Genomic DNA, 12,294 nt, shown 5'->3' on the forward strand with positions numbered 1-12,294 from the left:
TTGTTTAGTTTATTCTTAGTTTTGATGATTTTGGTAGCCATTTGTCGAATTATGAGAGACTGAGCTGGATAATCCTGGATAACCACGGCACTCGAATGAGAAAGAATGAGGATTAAACGGGATTAAGAGCGTAATAATCGAATGCTCAAAAAATAATACTCCCCTTGAGACCATAAAAAAAACTGATGCGTGCAATTTATGGAGCTAAATTTATGGTACATGATTGCTTAACCATAGTTTTACAGTAACCATCTGCTGGCCTTAAAATTCACTATTTTATTTGAACCCTTTACGAATGAGGAATAGTTCCTTATATGTTAATGCACAAAAGAGGTCATAATTTTAAAGTGCAGTTTGTTTTTTTTAGAGCCCAAGTAAGAATTAAATAAATATTATTTAATGTACGTAAACCACGCCGGAAGTGATTTAGTACTAGTATCGATGATACATTACTTATGCACCCTATATAAATAACTTAAGGAAAATATATAAGAAAATTATAGCAAATTTATTGTTAATTCCACCTTATCTACTTTCTACTGACGTAAATAGACACGTAAGTGGTGATCTAAATTTAGATTAGGCTTAAGTATAATTACGAATTATTATGACAACTTGATAATCGATCATCAGTTGTCACTTTCCTTTACTTCCTCTTGAACCTGTTTAGATGAATGGGCAACAGTTTTCTTTTTTTACTACGTTAGTTCATTCATTTCCTGTAATTGCTTTCATTGAAGTGCATTCATTGAATTGAAGTACATTATTTATGTTAAGATGGATTCGTGTGACCTTGCAGATTTATGAATGGGATTTTCTTTTTTTTACACATTTTGATCAGTAATTAGTTACAATTTTACCCATTGCCTCTAAAAAGAGTAACGATTTTAATGATGAAATATTCTAGTGGTAATTTTTTTGGTATTTTTCGATCGAAGCCCTCCCTTGGAGTGAGTAGCCCTAAGTTACACTAACATGGACTTCGAAGGACATTTGACTTTCCCCAGCATGTTCTTGCATGTTAACAAGCGTTGGAGGAAAATGTCTTAGGCGAGAGGAAGGAAGGGTTCATGCCACCAGGGTATAGTTATTCTTCCTTCCCCCATTTTACGAGGGTCGTTTGAAAAGTCCGTGCAAAGTCAGAGAGATAGCATCACTGGCGCGTATCGAGGTTATGTTTAGTTAGTAGCATCTCTTGGAAGAACACACACCAAGTTTCAGCCAGATCGGTCTATTTCTTTATGTTTGGCATTCGTTTGAATCGAGGAAGTCGAGTGATTTTCAAAAAATGGACGAAAAAGAATTTCGTGTGTTGATTAAACACTTACTTTATGAAAGGCAAAACGCCTCAGGAGACTAAAGAGAAGCTTGATAAACATTATGGTGACTCTGCACCTTCGATTAGAACAGTTTATAAGTGGTTTCAAAATTTTCGGAGTGGCCATATGGGCACAAGTGACGCTGAACGTTCTGGACGCCCTGTTGAGGTTACTACTCCAGAAATCATTGATAAAATCCATGATATGGTGATGGATGACAGAAGAGTGAAGGTGCGTGAGATTGCTAATGCTGTGTGCATCTCCAATGAACGGGTACATAATATTTTGCATCAACATTTGGACATGACAAAGCTATCCGCAAGATGGGTGCCGCGATTGCTCACGTTTGACCAAAAACGAAATCGTGTGAAGTGTTGCAAGGACGGTTTGCAGCTGTTCCAGAAGAATCCGCAGGACTTTAAGCGTCGTTTCGTCACTGTGGATGAAACATGGATACATCACTACACTCCTGAGACCAAAGAACAATCTAAACAATGGGTTACCAAGGGGGGAATCTGCGCCAAAAAAAGGCGAAGACCGTTCCTTCGGCCGGAAAGATTATGGCGACCGTCTTTTGGGATTCGCAAGGAATAATCCTCATCGACTATCTGGAAAAGGGTAAAACTATTACAGGTGCATATTATTCATCGTTATTGGAATGTTTGAAAACCGAGCTGCAAGAAAAACGCCCACGATTGGCCCACAAAAAAGTCCTTTTCCATCACGACAACGCACCAGCTCACACCTCAGCAGTTGTGGTCGCAAAATTAATGGAAATAGGGTTCCAACTCGTTTCACATCCCCCCCCTATTCTCCAGACTTGGCTCCCTCGGACTACTATTTGTTCCCCAATATGAAGAAATGGCTGGCGGGAAAAAGATTTTATTCAAACGAGGAGGTGATTGCAGAAACGAATGGCTATTTTTCAGACTTGGACAAATCCTATTATTCGGAAGGGATCAACAAACTAGAGCAGCGTTGGACGAAGTGTATAAGCCTAAAAGGAGACTATGTTGAAAAATAAAAAAGGTTTACCCCAAAAAATTAAGTAGTTTTTATTTTTGCACGGACTTTTCAAACGACCCTCGTAGAGCAACCACCCTCTGGGGAGCAAAGAGGGATCCACACTGTCCAATTCCTTCACTTGAGCTCCACTTGAAGAGACTCTGTGCAATCATCTGGTGTGGAAGGGTAATCCATCAAACCCTACCTAGAATTCGCTGACTTTATTTGAGCGGAGCTAGCTTTCTTCAGTGTATCTATGAAGGACAAAAGACCAGAAGCGGTGAATTGGCTCCCGCAGATTGCCACTTCCCTGCTCTTCTCTAGTACTCCACCTAGGAGAACTTGGACGAGTTGTTTCTCACTCCTGAAGGTGCCGTGAGTGAATGCTAACCAGTGTGGGTGAATAGAACTTGTTTGGATGCTGTAAGTACCCTGCTGCAGCCCTTTAATCCAACCTTTAACAAAATATAATATTTTCAGCAACATCTAGTTAATCAAATCCACGTTGTCTAAATCAGCGCAGACTCTGTAGCAAAGCCCTAATGTTCCACCTCTCAAAATAGACATTGGACGGACTTCGCCGACAAGTAATATACACACAAAATTAAATAATCTATAATTACAGTTATTTAAAATAAATAAATAAATTGCAAAGGCCTGAAAATGAAAAAAACACGCTTCATTTATTATTTAATAGCAGGTTTATTATTATTTTGTAAATGATAAGTAATTTACATATAATGGAATATGTCACGTGTAAATTACAAAACTGTATTGTCATTATTTGATGAATAACAACATGTAAATTGGTCTATAATTATTTTGCTATCTAAAAGGAGAAAAAATAAAATAATGAAATCGATCAGAAAAAAAAAAATGCAATTACACAGCCCTGCGTGTAATTGCATTGTAACATTTAACAATAAAAGACCTTCATTAAATGTTTGACCCGTTGAGTTGGTGTCATTTTATGCCAAGGTAATTGTTGGCACCACTTACCATCTTGTATCACGCGTAAAATATACTGTATTTTTTTAATGCGATTTTATTCATATACGTATTTTTGCTAGCGTAACCTTCATTATCAACATGTGACGGGCTGAAATTAATTTTTTTTTAATTTCAGATGCTACAGAAAGCCGGACAGACCCTGTCACCTCTAGGCCAGCTACTGATGAAGGTAAGCACCTATTTATTAAATTTCGATATTATTATATTCTTTTTGGGTGGGGGAAAGGGGTTACGCAACGAACAGCATAATTTGTTATAAAGGTAATTTAAAGAATCTTTTGTTCTGCTGAAAGATTGAAAGCGAAGATGTTGAAGTTCTGATGGACTTTGTTGGTTCTTGGCTTTTGTCCAGTGGCTCTGATGTTAGATTGTGAGTAAGGCTGGAAATATAGTGGAGCGGCGATGATAGCTGCTTCAAATCAAAGTCGCTGTGCACATAGTGACGAGTTTAGACGCGTTTCTCCTTTCGACGAGACAAGATGGAGAGGAACTATTTCTATATGAAAATTCTTCCTTGAAAATTTGGTATTTACAGCAGCTTAGAAGCAGGAGTTGCAGTGTATTTAGACATGAACATATTTAGACATGAACTTGGTGAATTCAATCACGTGTACCAACAACTTCGGGAGCATCCTGGCAAGATTCATTCGTATTTTAGAATATCTATTTCAACATTTGATTACATACTAGCCCAGTGTAACCCCATTAATCCTAGCAGTTACTTTAAGGTAACAAAATAGAAATATATGCAGATAAAAAGAAATTAGTCAATTAAAAAAAAAATCTTCACTCTATGATTTGTCGTAAATTAATGTTGTTCATCTGAAAAACTGGAGTAGTACGACGCTACAGAAGAAGGATTGGAGAATTCGTCCTGATCAGAAGTAGTAGGACGTGAAAATGTAATTTAATTTTGCCTAGTATTTAGATGAAAGTTAGCATTAAGGGATTGAGAACCAAATTAAATGTAGCAAAAATTACCTGAATTCTCCATTAACTACTAATTGTTAATTAATTTAAACTATTAATTATTAATTGTTGAAAACTATTATCGCAAATACTATGGTCCCACAGAGGTTTCTTTAGACAAACTAAACCAATAAATGTATCAATATCCATAACCTATGAGCAAATAACCTTTAAAAATTGAGCGCGATGAGAGCGAAGAAATCAAACATGTCATAACGCTTTGCTCTACTCTCTATAGATAGCGTTGCTCTATCTTCGCTTTGCTCTCCACTATGCGCGGTCCCGTATGTTAACTTGTGTTTGATTTCGCCGCTTTGCTCTTCGCTATCATCGTCGCTTTGTTCGCCTCTCCACTATGTTTCCAGCCTGAAGCGGAAATCCGCTAGAACATAAAGATCTCTATATTAATGAGTAGCTAAAGAGTCATCGAAAATGTTGTTTGTAACGAAAGATAAACTGAAAACAGCTTCGGGTAACAATTAACTCAGATGTGGGCGAGCCGGAATCAAATTACAAGCGGTGTGTAATTGATTGTTGAACGTAATTCAACGAAATTGATTCATAGAGAGTAAGTCTTAAAGACTCATTCGGTATATAAAACCGTTTCCAGCCTAAATGTGTGCCCTCATCAGTGGCCGATACAGTTCGAGATGTGCTAAGTGACCGTAGTATGATTGAATAAAAATTAAAAAAGAAACTAAACATCGCTTTTGATTGCACGTCACTATCCTAGAATTATGCACAAACCAATTACCAAAAATATTTAACGAGATAATTAAAAATAGTCAAATATCGTACCTCAATTAATTACAGAACAATAATAAATAAGCCAATATATACTCGTATATTACCACTTATACCTACCCACTCAAGATGGCAGTAGCTGCCGACAGCTAATTGTAACCACATCATATTATAACCTCCACATTTGTGGTAGTTAAACTTACGGTAGGCTTACTTTATGTCCCGTTTTGATGATGCAGTGTTTCATTTTATGGTTAGACTCATATCTAGTTTAAAAGGTAACCAATGATTGTTGCTCATTGGTAACTATCACCCTACGAGGGCCGTTTCAGTTCTAGTTACCTTCTGTTTTGATTTAAACTCTGGAAATCGTCCCTGTTTGAGATAGAGAGAGAGAGAGGGAGATTGTCTGTTGAAGGTTAATAGCTTTAGTCACTTAACGCAGTAAGTAATAGAATATTTTATTACAGTTTTATGATTTAAATTGACTTTTACTTCGTATCTTTATATCGAGTAAGATAACTTAATGGTAAATAACATTATTCTAAATGTTATCTACTCTTTCTCCGTCACCTTATATTTTATTACAGTGTAGGTTCTGTGTTTGTTATAAAGTAGCCTGATAGGTTGAAAGCATAACAACGTATGATTCAAAGAAGTCTTTTATATAAAGTACCATTTAATTTATACTGAACATTTGTAATGGTTCGAGTTATTAGACTATAACGATGTTATAATCGTTATATACTTTAATGGTCGGTTGTACTATTTATCTATAACTTAGCCCTCGTAGAAGCTAGGATTAATCCGGTTTAGAAAATCTTTAACACGTTACCATTTTTGGATCCACGATTATGGTAATCCAGGAAGTATAATATCTGGTCGATGAATGTGGAAGCAAAAAAGATATAAATATTTATTTAAAAAAAATAATAATTGGCAAACAGATGTCTAATTAACAAATTGAAAGTATTGATTACAATTAATTTTTTTTTAATTACAATTGTAGCGGTAACGATTAAGTAAATGTTTGTTAAAGAATAATACAAAATATAAATTATTATTTACGCAAATAAAAAGAACATTATTAAAACAAATTTCTTTAAAAGAGAACATGACAGAAGAGATAAAAACTGCATTCTAATCAAACAATATTATTAACGATAAAGACCTTTTAAGAAAATGATATAACAATTTTTTAGATGGCCGTGAACCATGAACAGCCACTAAAAACGTGTAGATTTATTACACGTGTATGCCAATTTACCAACTTCAGATAATTCTTGCGTACTGTACTGGTTTTTCCCTCAACTGTAAAAGCATTACGATACGAAATATTAGTTTGTTCGGTTGGTATACGACCAAATGTCGTGCAATATTGTCTAACTTGGACAGCTCATTGTAACCTACCCTAGATAAATAGGTATATTTTTTTTTATAAATGTTGCAATTTTTTGTGACTCCTTAGCTGCAATCTTGATATTTTTCTTCTTCCATCTATAGTATCCTTGAACCGAGTGATGTTGTATTTAGTAGAGTTTGTTCACATTCTGTACAGATGATAACAATTCTAAATGTTTTAAGTAAATACATAAAAGAGTTTTGTAATGAAATTCTTTAACGATGACCATGTATCTTGAAAGACGTAATTCATACAAGTTTGTCTTTATTAACAGGTCAATGGCAAAAGAATTTGGAAAATGAAACGTTAATTATTTTACTAAAACAATAAGTATCGTTAATTGTGGGAAGGGATTGGATGAGAGGTGAGCGTATAGTGGATTCCAATGCAGAGATGCTGTTGGCTGGACCTTAGATTTTCTCTTCCTAGGAGAGAAGAATTCTTTGCCTTGATCTCGAAGCCCAGTTTTGTACATTTTTCTTTAAATTTCATTGCCGTTGAACTTGATGCCACGTAAAGCTTCTTTTATCAGATAAAACTCCGACAGGGTAATGTCAAGGTTGTAAGAAATATGAGTTAGGTGTTCTGAGTCGACTTTGCCAATAGTTTTCAGCAGCAATATTTTGCCGTAAGAGGACGAGCGTTGTCTTAAATAAGAAGAAGTACGCCTTTCCTCTGCCATCCTGGGACATTTCCACATCAGCACGGGCTTTACTTTGTTCTCAGCCATATCTCAGAATAGTAGAGGCTGTTGATAGTGCGTTACTCCTCCAAAAACAAATCTCAGGAAAGTGGACCATGGTCACTTCCAGAGCGGTGCTTGACGCTTATGCTTTTGCGGCCAAGTTGTAACAACTCGCCCAGTTCTTATAACTACTGCCGTATTGTTTGTTCATCCGAGAGATTCTCACGGTTCTACGTTTTCCGAAAGTCCAAAAAATCAGATCACAGAATGCTGTTCCTCAAATGTACTTTCTCCCAGCGGAACGCTATGGTAACTAAGACCTTAAAGGTTATGTTTACGCAAATATTAATCAAACAGCTAACTGTGACACTCTTCACAAGGTTGCTAACTAACACTTTCAAAAGTTTAAATTCCCTGCAGTAAAAGCATTTACCTTCACTAAATATATTTTGTCTGTCTACATTTTTAAGCCTAGTATTTTAGAGCAAAGACTTGTCTCAGCCTCAGGGTAGTATATCTCTCGGTCAATACGTCAAACAATATTCATAAAACAAACATTAGTATAACATTAATTGATACTGTCAAGAAGTAGTTTGCAAAATTAAGAAACTTTTCAAATTGGAGGACATGAGCAAATAAATAGGAATATAAGTAAACTGTTTTTACTTTGATCTTTGAAGAATTATAACGAACTAAGTGCAGAGACCTTCACGTGAGATCAAGGCCAAATACTTGGAGAATAGTGAATTTAATATTGATAAATAAAATTTTATAAATAGTTAAAATCAAGGAATGTAACTTAAATGTAGAAAGTGCATTTAAGGATACAAGGTTATTAGTTTTTAAATTGACATGTTCTTTGCATAAACTAAATGTTATTTAAGTCAACTCTTTAGAAGGTTTCAGTTTATACCAAGAGTTAGTTAGATTCTTTGGTCTGAAGAGCAAACTTACTTGTAACATCTGTCTAAATGCTATACAAATTTTAAATGCAATGATTTTTCTGCACTGAAAATATTTTATTGAATTTATACATATATTTTTTCCGAAGGCCTTTACATTAAATATAAATTAATATAAATTTCTCATATTAACCATTAAATAAAATCCAAAACCTAGACCGGGGGAATCGAATCCACTAACCAACAATACATCTTAGCTTTGCGGGTCTAGCCTATAACCGCCTAAATTACTTTACTATAAAGTTCTCATATTAACCATTAAATAAAATCCAAAACCTAGACCGGGGGAATCGAATCCACTAACCAACAATACATCTTAGCTTTGCGGGTCTAGCCTATAACCGCCTAAATTACTTTACTATAAAGTTCTCATATTAACCATTAAATAAAATCCAAAACCTAGACCAGGAATCGAATCCACTAACCAAAAATACATCTTAGCTTTGCGGGTCTAGCCTATAACCGCCTAACATAATTTACTATAAAGTTCTCATATTAACCATTAAATAAAATCCAAAACCTAGACCGGGGGAATCGAATCCACTAACCAACAATACATCTTAGCTTTGCGGGTCTAGCCTCTAACCGCCTAAATTACTTTACTATAAAGTTCTCATATTAACCATTAAATAAAATCCAAGACCTAGACCAGGAATCGAATCCACTAACCAAAAATACATCTTAGCTTTGCGGGTCTAGCCTATAACCGCCTAACATAATTTACTATAAATTTCTCATATTAACCATTAAATAAAATCCAAGGCCTAGACCGGGAATCGAATCCACTAACCAACAATACACCTTAGCATTGCGGGTCTAGCCTATTACAGCCTAACATACTTTACTATAAATTTCTCATAACAACCATTGGGAACATAGACTAGTACCGCAATACATCATAGCTTTGCGGGTCTAGTCTATAACCTCTCGGCTACTGTGGCGCTTTTATTAATGTACAATTGAATATATATTTCATAGACCAATATATTATAGACATTCATTAATTTTCCGTGAAGGGCTAGTCTGGAAATTTCTCTATGCAAACAATTTATTTTCCAAGGCAGATGAAAAATCGGAAAACATTCATAAATAACAGGAAATAAGCGTGCAAAAAAAGGAAATCATGCTCCAGCAATAATTTCTCTTACATCTTTTAGCGCATTCTAGGGACATTTAAGTGTACTTTATATTGCAAAGTTTATAACAAAGTTTCGCCAATAAAGGTGGCCATGTTGAGCTTGGAATGTGTGGGGGAGGAAGATCCTCCGTGCATGATGGTCTACAATAGGAAAGGTCATATTGTTGCTACATCTAGAGAGTGAGAGGGACTGCTAAGTACTGAAGATTGATTAACAAAATGAAAGGGTACCAGGTTAGAGAACCCACGCTACTTACTGTCCTCAAGGTCTTTTTAAAGAGGATGTCGATCTTTGTGGGTTCATTATAGTACATAAACTTAACTCAATATTGGCCAATCGCGTGAGTTGTAGGACTCTTCAGCTGACCTGCTTTCCTTAATTATATTCTAATATAAATACAATGGGAACAGACGAATAATAAAGAGGTAATTCTATTTTAATTTCTGCAGGAATTTAATTCCAGTCCAATATTATAGATATTATCAGTCATGGGTGACATTTTAAATTCGTCTAAGAATAGTAATGTGAACTGCGAACTAAAACTAGTTTTGGAAAAAAAGATTAGCTGAGCCGCATCTAAGAAACTAGTTTTAGAGCTATTGGACCCTAGAACCAAGCATACTATTTCACAGTTTTTCGCATTGTTCGGGAATTTGGTGCATCTCTGTTCCCTAATCCACATTAAATATTTTAGTATCTACTCCTAACTACGCAGCAGACAGTTCTACAGGAGAAGGTGTTATAAAAGAATATGGCGATACTAATTATTATAACAGACCCAGTCTTCCTAAAATTTAGATTCCTGCGGATAGTAAATGTTAAATATAATGCATCAAAAAAAAATATAATATATATAAATAGAATTTTGAAAAATAAACGGTTTAGTAATGATCTGACACAGTAATTCTACACGCGTTTAAAATATTAATTACTAATTAGTGAAAAAAATTCACACGAGAACTTCGAAAAATATTTATTATTATTTAATCTGCTATAAAAAATTATCTTACGAACCAAAATCAGTAAACGGTTTGCGAACAGGAAATAAGAATAGAGTTCAAGGTGGAAACTGTTCAATAACATGAACAGAATTCGGCGTCAATTTATTTATAATTATGTATTCTAAATTTTCACTTTTCCTAGCTCCATCTAAGAGGAAATATTTCAATTCGTATCAAATTTTCTAAAATTTAGTTTTCCAACTGAAGGCTTCCGTGTTTTTTTGAACAAGAAAACACGTTGTTGTTTTCGGGCACGATTAATGTCTGTGCGTTTGTTACCGGATATAACTTAAAGTATTATAGTTATTAGAGTTTTTTTTACAGATTATTGTATCTTTTTCTAGAATATCTCTATCGTTTCCAAGTTTTGTTGGTATTCATTGAAATCATTCTATATAGCTGCTAAAATGGTCTAAAATACTCACTGTAATGAAGTGGTAGTAGAAAATAATTTGATTGTAAGGATTGATAGTATTTACTAAAGTAAATAGTTTGCAGTTTTTCTAAATCTTTAGAAGCTTAATTAAAATTACTAAACCGTTCGTTCCTTGATGAGCAATTTAATGCCTTCGTAAAGTATCTTGCAACATTTGATTGGGTAAAAAAAGGAGGCTCAGATCGAGTAACAAATCATTAAAAAGGAAATCTTGTTTGTATTGTTATTAATTACTCTAGATTTTTTTTTTTAATTATTAGAAAACGAATTAATTGAATAAAAAAAAATTACATTTAATTACTGAGAGTTATTGTTGGAATTTGTTTTTTACGTAATTCTATAATTTATATTGTGTAATCGGTTGAGTAGATCAGGGATCTCCAGGTAGACTGGAGTTTGAGAAATGGCGGCTGATTGTTTCTGGAAATGAGTTGTTATAGTTTTCAGTTTATCATATTTGATGTAATTGCTTCGTAATTGCGAAGAGAAAGATAAGAGCAAAAAGTTTGTTTTTAGAAATGTTTGCATAAATATTCGTTTTAGCTATTCGGTGAATCCTCTCAGGAAAGCGGAAAGGGATTCTCCTGTGAACTGGGGGAAGCTGATGTCCCGATTTCTTTAGATGTTCTGAAGAACATCCTGCAGGATCTGCTGAGTTGTAGAAATGTTGATGAAAGCAATTTTATGACTATTGTATCCCTCAGGGCTAATATACGAGGGTCGTTTGAAAAGTCCGTGCAAAAATAAAAACTACTTAATTTTTTGGGGTAAACCTTTTTTATTTTTCAACATAGTCTCCTTTTAGGCTTACACACTTCGTCCAACGCTGCTCTAGTTTGTTGATCCCTTCCGAATAATAGGATTTGTCCAAGTCTGAAAAATAGCCATTCGTTTCTGCAATCACCTCCTCGTTTGAATAAAATCTTTTTCCCGCCAGCCATTTCTTCATATTGGGGAACAAATAGTAGTCCGAGGGAGCCAAGTCTGGAGAATAGGGGGGGATGTGAAACGAGTTGGAACCCTATTTCCCATTAATTTTGCGACCACAACTGCTGAGGTGTGAGCTGGTGCGTTGTCGTGATGGAAAAGGACTTTTTTGTGGGCCAATCGTGGGCGTTTTTCTTGCAGCTCGGTTTTCAAACGGTCCAATAACGATGAATAATATGCACCTGTAATAGTTTTACCCTTTTCCAGATAGTCGATGAGGATTATTCCTTGCGAATCCCAAAAGACAGTCGCCATAATCTTTCCGGCCGAAGGAACGGTCTTCGCATAACCTCGGTCTAAACATAACCTCGATACGCGCCAGTGGTGCTATCTCTCTGACTTTGCACGGACTTTTCAAACGACCCTCGTATCTATCCCTCTAGCTCAGTGTCGGGCAACCTTTTTCGAGTTGCGGCGCACTAAGCTTAAAACTTTTTTTTCGCGGCGCACCTGTGGGACTCACTATAAATTTACTCGTAGGTAATTACAATACATAAATAAATACTATTAAAAAATTTAAACATGTAACACATTTTATTATTTTTAAATATTAAATTTACATAATTAATGCGAACATTGCGATTGTTTTTGAGAACATATAAAGTCAATACGGGGATCCAGTTTTGAAAGACAG

At 35.1% G+C, this 12,294-nt stretch overlaps 1 protein-coding gene across 1 annotated transcript in view; it reads left to right on the plus strand.

Annotated features, from left to right (window-relative positions):
* The window catches only part of LOC141460319 (uncharacterized), a 122,758-nt gene that overhangs the window by 74,004 nt on the left and 36,460 nt on the right, over positions 1-12,294 (plus strand). The window contains exon 4 of the mRNA XM_074140208.1: positions 3,451-3,504. Within this exon, the coding sequence (XP_073996309.1) occupies positions 3,451-3,504 (54 nt within the window). The remainder of the gene's footprint in view (positions 1-3,450; positions 3,505-12,294) is intronic.

The sequence above is a fragment of the Rhodnius prolixus genome, unplaced genomic scaffold (assembly GCF_049639745.1).
Source record: "Rhodnius prolixus isolate KJV_2025 unplaced genomic scaffold, Rpr scaffold_6, whole genome shotgun sequence".
Lineage (NCBI taxonomy): Eukaryota > Metazoa > Arthropoda > Insecta > Hemiptera > Reduviidae > Rhodnius > Rhodnius prolixus.